The 21,003-nt window shown below is 45.6% G+C and overlaps 1 protein-coding gene and 1 long non-coding RNA gene across 3 annotated transcripts; one reads left to right on the top strand and one right to left on the bottom strand.

Annotated features, from left to right (window-relative positions):
• Positions 1-1,344: 1,344 nt before the first annotated feature.
• Positions 1,345-13,876, bottom strand: ttbk2a (tau tubulin kinase 2a). Of its 2 annotated transcripts, XM_034576086.1 has the most exons (15): positions 13,738-13,876; positions 11,981-12,128; positions 10,597-10,670; positions 9,747-9,887; positions 9,276-9,380; positions 8,861-8,926; positions 8,650-8,742; positions 8,427-8,552; positions 8,070-8,227; positions 7,768-7,975; positions 7,436-7,656; positions 6,792-7,344; positions 5,566-5,901; positions 3,814-4,790; positions 1,345-3,585 (listed from the first exon to the last, which is right to left on the bottom strand). In XM_034576086.1, exons 1-15 carry the CDS (start codon positions 13,804-13,806, stop codon positions 3,138-3,140), a joined length of 3,723 nt encoding a protein of 1,240 aa, XP_034431977.1. In that variant the 5' UTR covers positions 13,807-13,876; the 3' UTR covers positions 1,345-3,137. The 2 variants fall into 2 exon arrangements, with proteins under 2 accessions (XP_034431977.1, XP_034431978.1); XM_034576087.1 differs by lacking the exon at positions 5,566-5,901.
• Positions 13,262-14,349, top strand: LOC117755913. The gene is made up of 2 exons (XR_004612699.1): positions 13,262-13,570; positions 13,762-14,349. It is a non-coding gene; the product is annotated as an uncharacterized LOC117755913 (long non-coding RNA).
• The last annotated feature ends 6,654 nt before the right edge of the window (positions 14,350-21,003 follow it).

Here is a 21,003-nt window from a genome sequence, read left to right as displayed (position 1 = left end):
CAAGTAATCGGATGTTATGAGGTGAGAAGTGTACCGAGTGTACACCAAAGCTTTTGTTAGTTTCCTTCTCACATTTTAAAATAAAACTAAAAACCAGCTGGGTTTGCTCTCGTCGGCCTATTGGGTATCTGTCACCACAAATACCAGCACGCTACTACATAAATATGACACCGTCAACATCAGGCCACTTGAAAAAGTGACGACAATAATCTCATCTGGAGGGAAACACCAGGACTACAGCTACACACCACTTATGTGCAATAAAAATAACATTAGAGAAACATGAGAAGAAAATCTTTTGAAAATCAGCAGCACTGTTTAGTGTCTGTTCCTCCCTTTCACCGAAGCTCGTTAGCGTATAAGTTATGGTTTTACAATAATGATTTCATTTAAATAATTATTTGAATATCATACAGGTATATATTAAAAGTCTTGCACAACGGCGTTCTGAACTTTGAAAAGCTTGAGGCTGAAAATTAAGACGAGGGAGGATTCGAAGATTGATTGCCGGCGACAGGTAGAAACTGCACGCCCCTGTTTGGGCAGTGACCGCCGGACAAACACACACTGAATACTGCAACCTGAAATGTTTTCATTTCTGCCAGTCAATTGATAAACGGCCCATGCAAGCTCACAGAGAAAACAAACAGGGTTTTGCACCGACTTCAGAGGTGACCAGGCATTTACAGACAAGAGATAGGGGACAGGAAACGGCTCGGGCCCTATACTAGTGGAATGATCACCAACACAGACAAGGCTCAGTCATCCCTCGCTATGCACAGAGGGGGCAGAAGGAGACATTAAGGCGGCTGACTGACTGAACGCTGTCTGCCTTCAGGATGAGTCATCGTAGCTGCTCTGTGAGGCCGGCGTAGGCTCCTGCACGAGTCGAACCCAAACAGCACGTCTACCAAGCAACGTGCCCACTCCATACACTTATATCATATATCAAGATGAACCACATCTGCAAAATCTATCAAAATATTTGGCAATGTCTGTTCATACATGCGGCCGTGTCCTAAAGAGGCTGCTGTTTACCTTTCAACTCTGTGTTTTTTTCCTACAATACAAAGTCTGTTCTCCTTTTTTATTTCGCGCATCATGTCCTATATTTGCACTGATAAAAATACAGTCTCGTCATTATCCAGCAACACAATCATCCCGAGTCAGTGCAGGAAGCGCGGAAACACTAGTGTCACACATTAGGAAGATGGAGAAAAATGAGATACACAGATATAAGACAACCACGTACTGAAGTCCTTGCTGGGCTAAGATCTTCACGAGATAAATGCCCTGTTATGGGAGGTGTTATGCAGCTTTCTACTGTGTAAAGAGTCAGATTTTTTTTTATATTCCCGTCTTTTCTCTGTTGAACATGCAAAGAGTAGCGCTGGAAGGAAGCCGGAGTTATTTTACAGTATCTTACAAGCAGAGGAGTGGGAAGAGGAGTTTGAGTGAGGAATCTGGACTAAAATCAAAACACAAACATTACTCTGCCTCCTTCGCCCGGAGCACAAACATATTGTACGTCGTTTTATAAAAAGACATTCTCCGGCGCAGGAGGGAAACCAAAGAAACCAAAAAAAAACATTCTTCATCATATTGGTGTGAGAAATATATTTATATACATATATATACACACATATGGCCTCTGTTTTCAGTAACATTTGACAAAATGTTGTTTGAGGTCTGAAATTCACATTTGTTCAAAGTGTCGTCTCAAACACTGACCTGGTACATACAGGACAGCTGAAGTGGGTTTTTGCAATTTGAAATATCTCCTTTATAAATAACAACTACTCTGCACTCAAGTAAACCGTTGTTCAAATTGTGTCGGATTTACAAACAGTTGTGTTGCTACCTCTTCTACATTAGAGAATACTGGTGGAACTGGCACGTGTCTGATTTGGCTTTTTTTTTTTCTTCTAATCACAAAACACACCAGAGTGAATCCTCAAGTTGCCCAAAGTGCCAAGGCACACGCTGGGACAAATCTATCGGAACATTACTCATGTGATGTACCTTGTGTTCTTTAACCCCCCCCCCCACTGCTACTACAACTACAGCTAACACATGATGCCTTCACATCTAAAAAGGTTCCACTAGAACAACCTTTAATCCCCTCAGATCACCTCACAGCAACACAGTAGGCACAAAAAGGTGTGTATCCTCACACACGGTACATGATTGATTGTATAAAGGATCACTTCGGCGTAATCCCGGCGATTGAGCGTGTAAAACTAATCCGGGCGACACAAACCCGCACGTCCATGATCGCACAGAAGAGGGTACAGGAGTCGTAGGCATCGCTAAGCATGAAAATAAATATCTCAATAAATACAGCTGTACACAAACTCTGGCTTTATGCATTCACACGTAGCATAAAGTAAATATTATACCCTGCCTGCTCCAAAAGTCAGAGGAGACAACGGAGTAAACCCCAGGGTTAATATTTAACAAAGCTGGGATGTGCTGCACTGATATTCAGTGCATCATTACTGGGGGATAAATAAGTTACTATATATTGTTGTGCATTATGTTTGGAGTTAAATAAGCTGATTTATTTATGTGTCTACTGGCTCAACTAACTCTTGATTCATGTATTATAGAACTTCCTGCATTGAGAAAGAACTTTTACATTTTGCAGCTACACTACTTTGCTCTACCACATTTTAACAAATATAAAACGAGGACCCTGACGTGTCCACATACAGTAGTTTGTCTGATAAATTGTCATAAAGTGGCACCGGAACAATTTAATTTTACTCATATTAAGGAGTCAGGTAAATGTAAGAAGAAGCTTTTGGTGTGAGGACATTTTGACCTCTGATGTACAGATTTTGACCCTTGTTCCTGAAACCTGTGTCGACTATGTCCCACAACTTTACGGAAATTCAATACTAAATCGCTGGAGTTCCCCTTTAAAGCTAAGCACGTAATTGAATGACAAACGCTGGGTGCAAATAGAAGGAGCGAACACTGGGAAGCGGAGGGGAAACTGTAAGGTTCAGACTGACAGGAAAAACTGTGAAAGAAGATTTTTTTTAAATCTAATTAAAGAGGAAGACTCAGGTTCTTCTCCTGTCTGATGTCTATCAGAATTTTGAGTCTTCCCATCCTCTGCTGTGTCAGTGCAACTATCTGCTCAGCTTGCTGGAGCACTTGCCCTCTCGGCTGCAGCCTTTACCCCTGGACAGGTATAAGGGGCTGGTGCGTGCCTGGCGGCTGCAGCAAGTCTCCTGGTGATGGGAGTAGAAGCGGCGGGGGGGTGGTGAGCCTGAGAAGCTGGGGGGCGAGCGGCTGCGGCCGAGGCAGCCCCCTCCCCCGCCGCCACGGGGCTCATGGCGGGAGGGCGAGGAGCTCACGGAGCGCTGCAGGGAGGAGGAGCTGCGCGGCGAGGCGCTGGAGCTGCGGTGGTGGTGCGGCGAGCTCGTCAGGCTGCAGATGCCCATCCTGGAGCCCCCGTGCTGGGCTGAGGAGCGGTGGTGAACGGGGGAGCCGCGGGAGCCGTGCATCAGCTGAGCGAGGCATGTGAGGAGGTCAGAGTCACTGGTGCTGCTCGCTCGGATGCGGTAACGCCTGAGCCTAAGTGGGAACAAAAAGCAGGGAAAGGTGTGAGTAACAGTCATGTCATATATTTCACATCAAAATAGGAAACATAGGGATACATTATATTTATATTTATATAGAAAGGACCATTGTTTGCTTTTAATTCCAATCAACATACAGAAATTACAAATTCTTCTATCGATCACAATAATAAACAGCATCATAATGGTTGTATTAATTTTGGGATTCAGATAAACAAATTACCTGCCCTCCACTGTGGAGCGACTAGGTGGCTTTCCAGGCGGTGGGCGCGGCAGGAATTGGGCAGCCAGCTGCTCAGCAGAAGAGGCCGGATGAACTGGACGAGGGATCCTGCTCTTGCGGGACAGAGGGCTAGAAGAGGAGGAGAGGGACTGGGCATCGTCTCCCTGGCGGTCGGAGCGGGAGCCCATGAGAGAGTCCTCGTCCTGCGAGCGGTCAGAGGTGGAGGACAGCGGGTCTCTTGCAAGGGAGGCGACCATGGCACTGCGCCTATCAGAGAGGGAGGGTGAGGCGGTGGGAGAGGGGACCGGGCCCTGGTGACTGGCTTTCTTCTTTAAGAGTTTCTCCTTGGCCGACCCTGGAGGTGGGAGCTCTAGCAGGCTACAGGGCTCCAGGACCGGGATGCGACTATGCCTGCGGCTGGGGTCCTTGCGGGGGGCAGCCAGGGAGGAGGACACTGGGCTGCTAGTCTGCTCTTTGGCCTGGATCACCTCTCCACCCTCCTCCCCTCTCAGCTGAGACTCTGTGGCACAAGGAGCGAGGCCGGAATCATTCTCATAGTCTCTCAGCTTGGGGTATGCGCCATTACTTAAATCCTTTTGGCCAGAGCCATGGGGGGAGAAGGGGCCATTCAAAAAAACAGGACTTCGAGGAGAGCGAGGAGAATGTGGGGAGTGAGGGGAGTGCGGGGAGGAGGGCGAGCGTGGAGGAGGTGAGCGGGGAGAACGCGGGGAAGACACACGACTTGGCACAGGGCTTGGAGCTTTGGTGTTGCTGTCTCCATTGATCATCATTTCAGCCAGAGGGTCTGTGGGTGTCCCTGGATGGGTGGGCACATGGTCCTGTGGGGAGGTGATGTCCACTGTGTGCTCCTGGACCTGCTGAGCCTCAGATTCCCCACGCCTCTCCAGGAGGAGGCACTGTGGAGCGCTGTCCGATCCTGACTGGGAGGACAGCCCAGAGGGACGCTGAGCTGTCAACTGAAGAGGGGGGAGGTGAAGACATGGGACAGAAGAGAAAGACACACACGTGTTATTCAATAATTAACCAGACCAAAGTTGGGAATATTATACGAATTGTCAAAGGCCTGTTGCTGATAGACTACAACATGTCGAGTTGTGCTGTAGTGCTGTAGCAAGAGCCTGATGCAGGTGTGTGAAAAGAGAAGAAGTGTATAATATGGGGTAATAAATGGTGATTAGTTTGGCAACAGCATGCAGTACCATAGCTACCATTATCAGACCAAAACACACAAGTGCTATGGCAGTGTCAGTCAAGCTGTGAGTACTAAACCGGCAAGTAGGACAGGAAACGTTCACGCAACTTCGCAGGGGGCTTCAGCGAAGAGAGGGTGAGGAACAAATACAGGGAGAGAGAGAGGAAGAGAAAAATAGCGAGGACAAAGACGATCTGAAACAAAAGAGATCATGCAACCGGTAGTCATGACTCGACATTCCAAACACACATGCCACAATCAGACAAACACACAACCCTATTCAGATCACAAGAACACATGTCCAGACACAAGGACACATCTGACCCATGCTCTGCCTGGCCTGCACAAAGCCCCTCATGGTCTCTGGAGAGAGCTGCCTGACAACGACACAGTAAGCAAGCCAACGGAACAAAGAAGCCAAAACAAGCAACGTAAAGAAAAAAGAAAATGAACAAACAAAAGTGTTGACAGCCCGTGTGTTGCTACTGACGGAGAGGAGGCTGAATGGATGTCTGTTTTTATTGTGATGAGCTCATCACCTGCTGAAGTTGGGCTCGTGTGATGCGTATGACAGAGGGAAACTTGGCGTTGGCAGCCCCCGCTGGGATGGCGGGCAGTTTCCTACGACTGGGCGAGCGGGTGCCTGGGGCGGGGTTTGGTGGTAGTGGAAGGGAGGCATGGCAGGAGGAGGACGAGGAGACGCGGTCCTGCTGCTGGTCGGCAGACTGGCTGCGCCTTATGCCCGGCGGATGGCGCAGGTGCAGCGGGTCCGACAGGGTGGTCAGGAGAGTGTGAGGGCTGGGAGAGCGCAGTGGGATGGGGCTGGATGTCCGCAGCGCGACTTCCTCAGGCAGGGACGGAGGAGAGGTGGGGAACTAAGAGAGGAGGACGAGAGAAGTGGGAGGTGGAGAGAGGAGGGGGTGTGAGATCGGTGAGGGAGTGAGAAGATGGAGGAGGTATGGCGGGAGTTCTGTGAGGCAGGATGAGCAGGCGGACTGGAAGCGAGCACGACACAGAGCCGTGTCTTTCACAGATTAAGCGATGGTAGGATTATAAAGATTAACTGTGAGGAGGATTTCAGGTTTAAGTAAGAGGAAGGAGACGAGGAAGGTGGTTCCTGGGAAAGATGGTTTAACTTTTCAACTTGGAGGTTCAAGTTCTGGTCGTATGAGAGTTAGGGGACAGTTATTCCTCTTGTAGTGAAAAAAGAAACTCTGCAATTTGAGTAAAAGCGGTTTGTGCTGAACTTGCAGAGTGAGCAGGGTTTTGGGCACAATGGGCTGGTGGAAGGTTATGAAAAGCAAAGGAGCAAAAAAAAAAAAAAAAAAAAAAAACTAAGCAAATCAAAGTATTTTCTGGAAAGAAATCATTTGCTTTGTAAAATAAATAAGAACAAATCAACATATTGCAAATGTCTGCAAATAAGATACAAATTATGCATGATATCTAAAGCAAATCAAAGTGCATTTCGAAAACCATAAGCTCTCCCCTTCCCCCATGCTGTGATGTGATCAAAGCTCCGCAGTTGTGTCACAAATATCTTCTACTAACAGATACACATGTGAAGAAGCGGGCAAACATAAAGCCGTAACATTTAGCTTCAAACTACAGCAAGATGCAGCTGGTGGAGCTTACATGATTTTAGCATTACAGTTCTAGAGCTAGAACTCTGACTCTGTGCAGCTTTTTAACTCGGTAAAACGCTGAGTACAGTCAGTCTCATGTATGCCATGTTGTGAGGTGGCCTTCAAAAGAAAGCGCTTACCTGCGTGATGACTCCCTCAGCCAGAGCTTCAGCTGGGCTGGTTGGAGTGACGGGAGGCAGAGTCCCGGCAGGCCCCACGCTAAGCTCCAACTTGTCCACTTTTGCACTTCCTTTGGAGGAAGCCGTGCTCTCCTGTTTAGCTTTTCCAGAGCTCGGGCCTGGGCTGCCCTTACCCCACCCCGGAGTCCGTTGCCCTGGCTGGAGCACCTCTGGCTCCTCATCCTCCTCTGAAGGGCTGTTGGTAACCTTGGGTCCTGGGGAGCCACTGGGCCGCTCCACCATTACCCACTCCCTTGAGTCAATGTCCTGCCTTCCGGAGCTCAAGTTGAGGGCCACAAAGCCCCCGCTAATGGCCGCCCCCTCACCCTGCTCCAGAGATCCAGGGGATGCAGGCTTAGGAGAACCACAGCCAGACAGGAACTCCTCGTCATAGTGCCAGACCCTATCAGGACGCTCCCCGCCAGGTACGGTTTGACCCTGAGTTACTGGGATGATTGCAGCTCCATTTGCCTCCTTCTCCTGGTTGGGGGTGCCGGTCTGCTGCTGAGCCGAGCTGAACAGACAAGACAGATGCAAACAATCAGGCCACTACAAGGGAAATAAAGATTTTATTATAGATTTTCGCGGTTACTTGATGAACCTACCAGGCCTCGAGGAAGCGCTCTGGACTGGGCTTTGACTCTAGGCCGATTCTCCTCTCCAGCTCAAAGCTGTGGATGTTGCGGAGCTTCCTCAGCAGAGGGCCTTCTCGGTCTGAAGCCATCGCCTCAGAGTGTTTGACTGGAGAACCCAGACTTGGCCCGGCGTAGGGGCTCTGGTGGCCCTGGTTGCCCTGGTTGTTGCTGTGTTCCTCCTCCGTCGCCGCCTGTGGGAACCAGTCGGTTTTTTAAATGTATTTACCAAAGGAATAAGTTATTTTCACCTGCAGTGCTGAACTACTATAAAGCCCAGGTTTGTGTGTTCACATGGGAGCTACCTTCCAGACTGCCGTCCTGATGCGGTTACGGTTGCGGTCCAGCTCCTCCCACACGTCAGCCTCCTGGTTGCGGTGCGGGTGAAGGGGAGAGCCAGGCATGCGTTCAGGGGCGGGGTTGTTCTCCACGTCACTGAGCTGCTCATCCTGCAAAACCTCATCTGTGTTTTCCCTCAGCAGGTCGCCAGGTATCAGGGAGGCATTCGCCATCCTGGGACAACATAGAGTTCACACATTATTTCATATTGAGGCTGCAAAAATCCTAAATCTATCTGAGTCAACTTGATAAGTTCAAGCAAACACACCCCATATGTGCCGGAGTGAGCCGGGTGTGATGTTGTGGTGTTGTGGCGCTGGCACTGATCGTCAAGGTGCCATCGGTGCCGGTCCGCTCCCAGTCGTAGGGGTCGTTCTCCACCACATTGTAGGTTTTCATGCTGTTGTCAAACACTGACATCAGCAGCTGTAACATACACAATTAAAAATGTTTATTCAGGAGAATTTCACAGAACATCATCCTCTCTCTGGTGTATCAACTTTAACAGATCCTTCTTGGCCTTGTACTGCACAACTTTGCTTTTTCTCAGAAAGAATATGGCCCATATGTTATCACTTGCTAAAACCAGCACTCTTTATTAAACCCAAGTAAATCCCCTGTGTACCTGGTAGTCCGGCTTGGTGAAGTAGTCCAGGCTGGAGATGTGTTCCAAAAACACACCAAACTCTGCCGGCAGATGTTTGAGCATCAGACGGTGATCATAGGTCTCCTTCAGCTTCCCCACATGTTCCTAGGAATGAACAAACACGTCACATCCCATCACTCACGGCAACCTGGACACGGCTGTTCAGTTCCAAGGGAGGACAACAATTATCACTTGTCCTTACTTTGTCCTTGATCTTCCTCCACGGCAACTGACCGACCAGAAACTCCACCAGCATGTAGAAGAGGGACCAAAGGTCGTCATGACGACCCATCTCCTGCAGAATTGCGTCATGTTTGAGTTGACATATATCAACAACATTGGGTCACTGGTCAGGGTTTAACTAATAAACTATAACACTTTTGGGACAGCGTCACAGCTCACAAGATACTGACCTTATTCTTGTGTGCGTTGACAGATGCATAACGGACTGTTCCCCTGAACCCTGCCACCGGACGAGGCTGACAGATAAAGACAGATACAGTCATCAAATGCTAACATAGACACTATCCGACATGTTCTCTGAACTCCAAACCAGATCTGCAGAATTCTAGTCATAAATATGCCTGTATTTGTAGCTTTCTTCAGTCTGATTCTTAAACTTAACCCTTGATCCACGTTTTAAACAGTGTTAGATTATGTTAAACATGTATTAATAGATTTTTTAGGCTACAGAACAGATCTTTAAGAGTTGGGAGATAATTCTCTAAAAGTGACGTCCTTCATGTCACACAGTGATTTGATCCATTGTTCATATGAATGATGCTGATATGAGCAGCTTTAAACTCATTAACTCAAGAGGGCACTCACTGGTCGGACCTCCTGGCATGAGTTGGTGAACTGGCGAGCCAAACCAAAGTCCAGCATGTAGCAGGTTCGACAGGTGCTGGGGAAGCGACCCATGGCGAAATTGGACTAAATGGGGGGGATAAGGAGGCAAAGGTTCAAAAGAAAGAAAAAGAAAATTGGTTAGGTGTGATATGCAATCCCAATAAAACATAATGTGTATTTACATAATGCAAATTCAGAGGAATAAATGTCTTCCTATGGTGGAATAGAATTTAATGCAGCAGCTCAGAAGACAGAATATTTCTGGGCATTTGGCCAAAACTCGTATCGAGCCGAATTACTGTAAGTGCAACAGTCAAAAAAGAAAAATACTAAATCAGCAAGAACTCTAGCAATAGAACTATAAAAAATATTCCCCTGTGCCAGGAATATATAGAAATAAAAACCAGGCATAGACAATCTTCTGCTGCAGCCCCCGGTCACGCGACCCACCGGTTTGATGTCACGATGCAGGAAGCCGACCGAGTGGATGCTCTCTATGGATTCCAGGATCTGACGACCCAGACGCAGGGTGGTGCTGATGCTGAACGTGCCGCGGGTCATACTCCTCCTCAGGTCGGCCAGATTACGACCCTGGGAGACCAAGTACAAGATCGGTTAATCCAAAGGTCTGAGCCATAGTCCCGTCTATAACACACCTGATTGCTTAGCCACCAGACAAAAACTAAATAAAGAGGTGACAGTCAAATGTGTGCTGAGAGGACAGGGAGAGAAAAATACAAATACAGCTGCAGGGATCCTTTGCATTTAAACAGTGAAGTGAACATTAACATAACGTTCCTGTGGGTTTGGCTGTATAAACTACAACCTGACCATCTCTCATCAAGTGCAGAGAATACATTTGTGAACTTGTGAGGATGACTTGTTGTATCCCTGCCTCAGGTGCTGGATGCAATGACTGAAACTAATTTGACGCCTCTGTAGTTCACAGCAGGTGAAATACTAGTTCAGCCTGAATCTCTGCTCTCAGAGTTAAGCTGCTATAAGCTTCATCTTTTGCTCAACCTGATTCTTACAAATGGAGAGATTCTTTTGTTAAATGGGTAAATTGCTTGATTATTTTTAAAGGCCAACAGTGTAAAACCCAAAGATACTTAATTTCCTATCATATAAAAGAGTGAAAAGTATCAAAATCCTCCTTTGAGAAGTAAATGTTTGTCATTTTTGCTTGATGAATGATTTCAGTGACTCATTTGGCCATTAAAACTGTAGTGCGCTCATTATTTCAGCTCAAGCTTGATGTGTCACATTGAGCCATCACGTCTCCTGCATCCAGACCAACCTGAAGCTCCATCACCACGTAGTTGAAGCGGTCGTTGCGGCCACATCCCACGAAGCGACACACGTGGTCTTTACCTGGGAAATAAAAGAGGAAAAGAGCATTTCTAGATATTTTCACGAGGGAAGATGAGGTCACTTCTGAGCCACTTGACGTCAGCTGCAGCATTTGAGCGTAAGATGCCGTGAATCATGGCGATGTGTTTTCATATTTCCCTGCCCTTCCCTCTCCGAGCACTAAAACTCTATAGTCCCTGTATAGCAACCCTGCTGATTTACATGCAATAGCGCACAACACTGTGTCTACATATGTGCATGAATGCCTTGTGTGTGAGTGTGTGTGTGAGTGTGTGTTTGTGTGTGTGTGAGGGAGCGAGAGCTGAGTGTGTGTATTCTCTGGTCTCAAAGGACATTGCTGCACTGGCAGCTTGACTGCAGCCACACCCCGAAGCCCTTCAGCACGTACTGAATGCAAACGGTCACACAAACAAAGCCTCCCTGGTAAAAACACAGCTTTTAAGAATATTTCCCCCCTATCCTTACACAATGAATCAAGAATAATCCGACTTAAAAAAGGTCAAAATTGAAAACACAACAGGCTATTATTAGCTGGATAGGATCCATTAGTGCTCTTATGAGGCCACGGGTCGATGTTTACTCTGTACAGCTGGGGGGGGGGGGGGGGGGGGGGGTCAGCTGTGTTTGTGGAGGCTGGAGTTCAGCCCATCTCAAGTTACATGCAGGACCATGAGGCCCCAGGCTGCAGCCATTAGACAGCAAACATGATCCCGGCCCATTGATTTTACCCTCAGAGAGGAGTAAGATAAAAAGTCAAGGTGGTTAAAAAGGCAGGAAGGACGAGGGGAGGGAAAAGACAGAAAGAGAGAAAAGAGTAAAACTATACAACAACCCCCCCCAGTCATATACACTTCCTGTTGCACGAACCCTGTCGCCTCTGCGACTGTCACCTGAAACGTTTACATTAAAACCACCATGAGAACAAAAGACACGAGAACAATGATTCATCTGCTGAATGACAGAGAGCAGACTCACACAGACGGCTGAACTCTGGGCCAAGCTGTGTTTTCAGATGAGTCAGATGATCTATATCTGAAGGAGAGATCATTCCACGCTGCCGTCAAACTCTACATCCCTCCCTGCAAACTCTACAATCACAACATATCCCAGACTCCTCGGCTTCTCCTCGGATTTTCAGTTCATTTCAACCCGGGAGAAATTATCGACAGGAACGTTTCACTTGTTTCTTCCTGCCGAGAACGCCGGTGATACACAGAGTATCGTCTTCTGGAGCGACTCGATAGGTCAACGTGGCCACGGAGGATCAATCAATTCCAGAAATGTAATCCGCTGAATCCATTTGGACTCACCCTGCAGCTTCTTCAGCACGGCCACCTCCATCTTGAGCACCTGTTTGGGCTGCTGGGCCGACTCCACCTTCAGCGCCACGCTGACCCGCGTCAGCAGGTCCAGCGCCTCGTAGATCTCGCCGAACCCTCCACCCCCGATCTTCTTCACCTGGAACAAGACGATGCAATGTAAGAACTTCATAATTACCCAGACTGCATGTGTGCATGGACGCTTGCACCCGCCTCTGGGAAGGGGGGGGGGCAAGATCAGCAACAAATCAGCCTCTATGGAGTTGGCGTGGACTCTTCAGCAATGGAGCAAGTTTTTCAGCGATAAAAAACATAACATTTCATAATAAGAAACGTATTTTCTTTACAAGATTGTTTAAGTGAGTTTTAGTTTGATAGCAGCAGCCACGTGCAGTAGAATCGCTGAGACTTTGCGATGTGGGCGTGAAGGAGATGACAATGACGACAAGATTTTCTTAAGTTTAATGTTTAACATGTTCCTTAGAACCGTAGATGGTAAAATCATAACATGTAGGTCACCAAAAGTGAAGCCAAAACACATTGATCGTCCCCTGGTGGTCGCCTGCAGTTTAGGTCATAAACTCAGCGACCTCCACGTTAGCAGATTGGACATGGACCAAACTAACTCATTTCAGGTTCGCTCTTATCACACCCACGTATCCTCAACTGCTCATTTCTCCGCCAAGTTTGGATTTTAATTCGTTATTTGATGCTATAAACAGGGTGAAACATCACGATTGACAGCTGATAAGGTCAAGTGGATGTAGAACCAGGATATTTTGGCTTCATTTTTGTACAGTGGAAAGAAGGTGGAGACGCATTGTCCATCTTTATTTACAGCCCATGGTTAAAAACCATAAAAACATGGCGTCATCTCTCTTTCAGAGTGTTCGGTTTATATTCATCACAAGGGTCTAATGCTCAAAACTGGGTTGGACAGAGCTCGTTCCCAAACAGTCAGCAAACAATGAGCAGGTTTAACAGGTTCCTGCATATGGGAAAATCTAGCAGTTTTGAATATTTTACACTTTCAACAGACGTGTTTTTGTATCTGATGTAGAATAACAAGGTCAGTATTTATGAAACATACTTTTTTAATTACCAGAAGGAATTTATGTGGACAATGAACTTAGCGCTGTTGTTTTTTACCGAGCTCTCTCTCTAGTTTGCTCTTTCAAATTTCCTCCAACACTCATCGCTCACACTGCCCACTACCAGAGCTTTAATTTCCCCCTAAGCTCTTACTTGTCCTTCACTGTCCTCCCTGCACACTCACTCTCTGTAAAGTCCTGTGTCGCACTCGGAGCTGAAGTCGTGGGATTAGCTGCAGCATTCTTATGTAACTCTGCTCCGTAGAAGACAGGAAGTGGTGCCAGGCTGCCAGTAAGGAATAACAGCCTCACATGGTGCCCAGGCGGGCACAGCAGTGAGCGACATGGGCCCTCAGGGGAGCACGGCCACGGCTGCCTATAGCACACTGCACTGCCACGAATAGATAGAGGAGCTATTTCTGGATCTCCCACACTGCAGCGGCACTATACCTGGACGGAGGGACACGACCCCAAACTGTCCGAGCCACAGGTGAGATACATTCAGAAGAAGAGAGAGGCACTCGCTGGCAGGGCCGAGCATTGTTTGAGGAACAAAGTGTCGTTGTTTTGTGGGTCGTAGCGTGAGCGAAGGGACGGCCGGCGACGGGACTCAACACACACACTGCGTCCCTTGTTGTTAAATGACATGTCACTCACCACTTTCCATCGTTCCTTGACCAGGGAGAGCACGGTTAGGATGTCAGCTTGCTCCGCTCCCCCGCTCATTACGCCTGTGGACCGGAGACGCTGTCCTCACTGCTTCCCCTCCTGCGAACCCGCTGCCTCACACTGGGCCGGGCATTTGGACCTTGATGGGAGAACCCTGCAGAAATCCAAGAGAGACATAAAACTGTCAGAAACTGATGGATGCGTTCTGGTTATTCTGGAAAAGTTGCACAACATGATAACTTAAGAAACTTAAGGTCCTCTTCTTGGGTGTTGAACAAGGATTTTTTTTAGGCCTGGTTGAAATTCATGTGAAAAAGTGAGCGTCTCCCCGGTTGTGAGACGAAGTTAAACCCTGAGCTTAATGTCTGGAGCTTTCTGATACTTGACCACAGCTGCAGCTGCCACACCTGCTGCCAGCAGCTGTCTTTCTGGACAAATTCATGCCAGCAGCTCCCAGGCGAACGTCCTGCATCTTACATTTCAAAAGGCCTCGGCTCAGTGTCATTTTTCCCAGTCATATATCTTCATTATAAGACAGCCATGGAGCAGACCTTTTAAATACGTCTCATCAGATATGGGACACTTTTAAATCTGCCTCAGTTTGGATTGGAATTTCACTATTTAGCTCTGGTTGAGTAAAGCTGTATTAAGTTTTGTAAAAAAAAAAAGAAAAAGGCAACAGAAATGTGTAAATCACAATATTATAAGTTTGATTATAATGAAAACCGAACTTTTGTGCACTACAATGTTATTTGTTTTAATTATTGATGGTTATTAATTATTAAATAATGTGTAAAATATCAGTTGTGAACAAATAATCTGAAGTACTCTTGTTTTTAGCTTGTGAAAAATCCCCTGGCTTTTGTTTTTGTCTTTTGTCAATAATAGATTATTATCTTTTATTACTTACAGTTAAATCACTTTGCAGCTAATTGTTTCCTCCACCAAGGAGTTGATCTGCGTTTGTCTGTTTCTCAGGCAGCAGAATTACACAAAACCAGATTTCCATGAAATGCTGTGAAGGGGTGGAGCCTGACCCAAGGAAGGATAAACAGGATAAACAGGCGGATCCAGTGATTATTTTCTTCACTTTTTAAACATGGCATGATAGGATCTCTCTTAGTGCCTTTCTAGTTTCCTTCATCAAATAATCAGAAAATTATTTTTTCAATGAAATGATGAAACATCTTTCCGAACCCTAAGATTTTCAGTTGACGACCGAGACTAAAGACGGCTTGCACATATCTTATTGGAGAAGCTGACATCAGCTGGAGTTGATATTTTAGCTTGAAACCAGACTTACTTTGCTAAATGGAATCCCAAAACATATTCATATTTATGGTGTATAACAGATTCATTAAATGTTACTATTAAATATTACTAAATTATTTATTAATCAACAAATCAATTTGTGACAACATTCAAAGCTGTAATGAAAACAGGTCTATTATAAAATGGTACTTTTACATCTATTGCCCTGTGGCACAAGTCTCTTTTACATAGAAGGTAGGTTTTCTGTAAAATATGGCTTCAGTGAAGAGTTCCCTGTCAAATCTGCATCTTTCTCTGGTATTACACAACATCCGTGTCAGAGATAAGATTCCTCAGCAGAGCTGCTAACTTCCTTTAGCCTGGCTTCAAACACTGCCACAGCAAACACAGCCGACTTTGATTCATCAGCGCTGCACACGGCGTGCTGGCATCTGCCGTTATGCAACGGGCCTTCAAAACACTATTTGGTAACGGGACATGATCCCGACATCAAGGAGCCAATCAATCCCATCATGCACCGGGATGAGGTCGAGGGATGGAAGAGGGCAAAGCGTGGTTAGACTCAATAACAGCCAAATGACGAGCATGAAATGTGACCCAGGGTTACAGGACTCAGGAGTGAGTGGCCTTGGTGCAGCGGCAGCGTTTCAACACACAGACGAAAACAGACGAGATGTTTTAGGATAATAAAAGACTATTTACTTTTAGTAGACTTTGAACTGTGCTCAATCTGTATAGTAGTGGCCATTTGTTATCATCGTCTGTTACAATGTGGGAAGTTATTCAAGGACTGACACTAACAATTTGACAACAACATGAGTTTCTTTCTCCCATAATTGAGAAACATTTAATAATTATGTAGTACAGTATATATACTTATATATATACTACTTATATAAAATGTTAACATAGATTGTGTTTTAGTTTAGAAAACGACAGCTGTAGATGTTAAAATATCTTTATTAACCAATATAAAGCAAAAACCTGAAAGTTGAATTGATTACTTTATTAACAGAAGAATTAAGAGAACACAGCCGTGCTAGCAACACTGTTTATACACAGCTGTGCTTTGAGCTAAATGCTAATATCAAATACGAACTGATGCTGAGCAGGTTAGTTAGTGAGCTGTCAAACCTTTATAATCCTTAAACTCAAAGTACAGATGGGGTCAATGTGACAATTTGCAGGTTTTAACATATGAGCCAAAGCACAGAGAGAATTACAGTAACATTTTTGACCTGATGGTGGCACTAGATTAAAGTCAAATGATCTCCAAAGTCCACCAAGTGTCATCCTCTGGGGACGATGAATATCTGGACAACATGAAAGCAACTGTTACTGAAACACTGACACTGAAACCGTGTTGCTTACTAAAAATCCTGAAAGATTAACTCATCTGCATCAAAAACACACATAAACAAGAGGAACAGACGCCAACACATCTCAATAAATCCCCACAAACTAAACCTGAGCCTATTAATGGATTTTTCTGGCAACAATTTGTGTTGACATCAGCCACTAAAACCTGAATTTCCTGCCTCACGTGTTTGCAATGTGTGGGGGGGGGGGGGGGGGGGGGGGGGCTGCGAGCTTCTGTAGACACAGAGAAACAGAGTCTGAACTTTGTGTTTGAAGGCATCACTTGAATCCTTCACATTGTACTAACGACAGCACGGCATCGAACCCACAGAAGAAACGGGACGTACACCAAAACACGCTTTAAGCCTCGAGAGATAAACAAACCGCCTGTGAACGCTGAGATTAAATGACCTCAGCCGTCAGTCGCTCCAAGGTCACATGTTGTCCCGGCGTTTCCCTTTTTAAGAAAAACCCTTTTGTTACTGAGACATCGTGCAGGACGAGGAACGTTTGGTCCTTTTGTTCAGAATTCAATCAAGGGAGGGATGGATGTGCTGTTCTTTGATTTCTGAGGGAAGAGTGGAGGAAACACAAGAGTATATGTACTCAAATACCCAAAGATGGGTGTTTGGGGAGGTGAGTGTTTTCTAATCTAAATTATACTTTAGGGTAAAGATACAGGAAGTGACTGAGACATCGCTAAACAGCGTGAAAGGATGTTGGCCCCCCCGATCAATCTGTCACACTGCACACAACCAACTTATTAGACCCAGACACACACACACACGCACTCAAAACCCAAGCGTGTGTTCATATTGCAGAAGCACACACACACACACACTTGTGTACAAGCAAGGCCGCCTCACACTGTGACTAATCTCACACCTCACACGGAGGCACGGCTCTGCTCCTCTTCCTCCTCCACCTCGTCCTCCTCCGTACAAATCACCGCCAGAGAAGAAAAGAGAAGTAAACAACTCTAGGGACGGAACAATAATAATGAAAAAAACAATCTATGACAGCCGGCTCTTGTGTCACCATGAATCACACGCTACCTGACCCCAGCATCTCCATGGCGACGATGGTGCAGTGCCATTTTCCCTTTGCTGACTGCAGCGTTGTCGTCGCCCTCTGCCCTTTCTCAGCCGGCTGCAAGCTGCACGTTTACAGCAACGCAAAGCGAGCATCGTGGAATTCTATGGCAGTGGCATGTCTCTACAGAGGATACACTCACTCTGCTCCTTGTCCTGAAACTATAAAACCTCACAAAACAAATAAACTCTGACCCTGGAAGCCAGCGAGTGCATGAAGGTGCAACCACACGTGGCCCCGGCGATGATAACTACACCGACAATGAATGAGTTTCGCTCCAATCCGAGCGACGGATCGTTTCTCAGTCTACTGGAAGCTAAAAGTTTACAGCTACACAAACAAAATCATACTTGTACAACCAGCGCTGCTCCCAGTAGAACTCCACGCACCCATTAGGGACTGAACTTGAACTCTAACTGTGCAATATTCATTCTGTCTGTGCAATACAGTGGTTCACGTGCAAACCATTTTCTTGTTTTTACCCTGAATACATCAGTTTTTTATTACATTCACATTCTTTCTCTATTTTAAGTATACTTAAGTATTGCATGTTACTTATTACTCTTGCTGCTGTAATACTGCAAATGTCCCCATTGTGGGACTAATACAGGATTATTATCTTATCTCATCTTCTCTATCTCATCTTCTCTTATCATGAAATGTCAGTGAGTGATGCCACAACAGACGAGACACACCCACTGCTCCTCGTCCTTTAAAAACTAAATATTCACACAAAACAAATTAAACTCTGACACCATCAGTGCAACAACACATGGCTCGAGAGAGAATAACCAGACTGACGATGATTTGTCGGGCCTGGGTGGACAGCAGGACTGGGAGGACTGGGAGGACTGGGAGCTGCTGGAGCTGCTGGAGAGGAGCCAGCATGGGGAGGCCCCTCCACACTCTGGTGCCATTCAGCATGGATGGATGCAACTGATCAGTGAAGTGTGTTTTTAATGGAGCACACCTAAGCCTACTGTCAATGAAAATCCTTCAAAATAAGAGTGTGTCTGTGCAGAATGAGCTGTTCTCAATGAGATGTGACAGGCAGCAGAAATAAAAGCATGAACCCCATCCTCCTGGTCCCTGCAGTGGGCTGACTGTTGCATGGCGGGTTGCCACAGCGAGATTTACAGGCCACGCAGGCTCGTCCCCTGTCAGCTCCGACGACATGAAGCCGACACATGCACGCAGCTGCAGGCGGCACACGGACGGGGGAGGGTGGGTGTTTTAAATCCCGGGGCCGGAGGGGCCTCGGCCTGCGGGATCGCGGAGCCTTACCTCGGGTCTGCTGGATCCACGGAGGAGGCGCCGGGTGTGGTTACAGACGATCCTCTGCGTTCGGAGGCGGTGGGGACGACGCGGAGCGGGAGCCCATAGCGAGGGGAGCGTCCGCCGGGCAGGAGGCGGAGGTGACCACCGGTGATTGGAAGCAGACAAAGCGGTGGAGAAGGAGGAAATGTGTCCGGGCGGTGGTGTCTCCTCTGCGGCTTCACCTCAGCATCTCTGTCGCTGCGGCGGATCCGCGACGTGACGGTGATCAGCAGCCTGCCTGCGCGCGCGGCCCCGATTACATCGCCCCTCGCAACAGCTCGGCCGCGCGCAGCAGAGTCTTTAAAAAAGCTCGTTCGCGGTGGAGCGGGGGACGCGCACTGCACACGACGTTGCCAGATTCGATGAAAAAAATAAAAAGTAGAGAAATATAGAAAACGTGCACATTGATGATGATGATGATGAATATTACTATTATTACTATTATTATTATTATTATTATTATTATTATTATTATTATTATTATTGTTCTATTTTATGTTATTTTATTCTTATTCTTATTCTTATTCTTATTCTTATTTTATTTTATTTTATATATTTTTTTTATTATTGTTGTTTTACATTTTGTGTCTCTCTGTGTGTGCGTGTGTTTGGTTTTCTTGTTTTTTGTATTGCCTTTGTTTATATGTATGTGCTCTCTGCAAGTAATTTGCATGTATTTTGTATATATAAAAAACATAAAAACAAAAAAAGGTCGTTGCTTATTTCATTAGATGTTAACTTTTACAAACAGTAGAAAGCATAGTTCAGCCGCTAAACTAAAACACTTCACTAGTAGCAGTCCTTGTTTGTTATCTACTGTTATTTGCACTGTCAATAAATAATATTGTTACTGAAGAAAACTCAAAAACACAAATATTTTCAAGCAAGTTCTGTTTGTGGACTTTTACTTCAAAGATAAATGGATAAATAGAAAACATTGTATTAAGAATCAGCCCAGATCATAATAACAACCTGAACAAATAACATTTGCCCACCCTAAAAGGCGGAAAAGCTGACCAACCTGGCAACACTGTCTGCACAAAATCACCACATCTGTTTTCCTTGCTTCTTCTTCTGAGCTGCAACATCTGGTCGCTGCGAAATCAAAAACCTAACTGAACTATAAAGGTTTAAAAAGCGGGGAGTGAGATAAATGAATATAACGTCAGATAAAGTTCCCTGTGCGGTGTTTAAGGACACATCTATTTAGTTTGGAACGCGGCCACAACAAAGTCACTTCTCGCACAGACCACAGAGAGGCGGCAAAGATCGCGATAACTGCGAATGACGAAAACAACAAACTCTACTAATGTGAATTTAAATTAACAATTTCCTGCAAAGCTTCATCGTTCCCTGCTAAATGCAACTGACTTAATAAATGTACTGGAGTAAAAGCAACTTGTAGAAAAACTCAAGCAGGCGTCAGCACTTGAGTGAATGTTCTTTCCACCAGTGGAGTTCTGCATGAAACACAATGAGCAGCCATGAATAACAACAATTTGACTAAAGTAGAAGTAAGAAAAATATTAAGAGCAAACTACATTAGAAGTATCAAAAGTATTATGTAAAGTTATTACTTGACAGAATACCTTGAGTCAGAGTGTTATATAATATATATATCACTGATGCATTAACACGTATACAACACTCTATTGTTATAGGTGGACCAGGTGAGGCTACTTTAACTAAGACTTTGACTAAAGGCTATTTACAAGTTTAATCTGAAGCAAATTATGTTTTGTTTTGACCTTCAACGCTGCTATAATTGCAAAAATAAAACTGTAACATTTGCCCCTAGTGTAATTATTGTTGCAGTGTATTATAGTAACATGAAATGGAAGTAACCAACTGTGAATTATGGTGAAACCCATACAAAATACAGACGATACAACAAAGTATCCCTTTGATGGATCAGTTTATATTCACAACACATCTGGAACAAAACTCTCAGAAACCCTGAGGTCTGTTCTGTCTTTCAACTCTTGGAAATCAAGTCTTCACACTTTTCTTGTCTTTTGTTGAAATTACAGTTTAGTCGCTCATTTCTCTGAACAACACTGCAACTGAACTGCAATTTCTATTTATTCTGTTACGTTCCATTTCAGCCTTGTTATCATGTTTTAAAACATATAATAAATTCATTTGAAGGTTAAAATGTCTGTGTTGTTTGTGTTGAAACTGTTTCACAGAGGTGTTGATTCAGCTTTATGGTCA

The sequence above is a fragment of the Hippoglossus hippoglossus genome, chromosome 22, assembly GCF_009819705.1.
Source record: "Hippoglossus hippoglossus isolate fHipHip1 chromosome 22, fHipHip1.pri, whole genome shotgun sequence".
In the NCBI taxonomy this organism is placed as follows: domain Eukaryota; kingdom Metazoa; phylum Chordata; class Actinopteri; order Pleuronectiformes; family Pleuronectidae; genus Hippoglossus; species Hippoglossus hippoglossus.
The sequence above is the reverse complement of the archived record's forward strand: the minus strand, read 5'-3'. Positions and strand labels throughout refer to the sequence as shown.

Coding starts and splice junctions, on each gene's coding strand:
- ttbk2a (XM_034576086.1), bottom strand. CDS start 13,806: ATGAGCGGGGGAGCGGAGCAAGCTGACATCCTAACCGTGCTCTCCCTG. Junction 8,927..9,275: donor CATGCCAGGAGGTCCGACCA/GTGAGTGCCCTC, acceptor TTTATCTGTCAG/CCTCGTCCGGTGGCAGGGTT. Junction 7,345..7,435: donor GAGCGCTTCCTCGAGGCCTG/GTAGGTTCATCA, acceptor TTGTCTGTTCAG/CTCGGCTCAGCAGCAGACCG.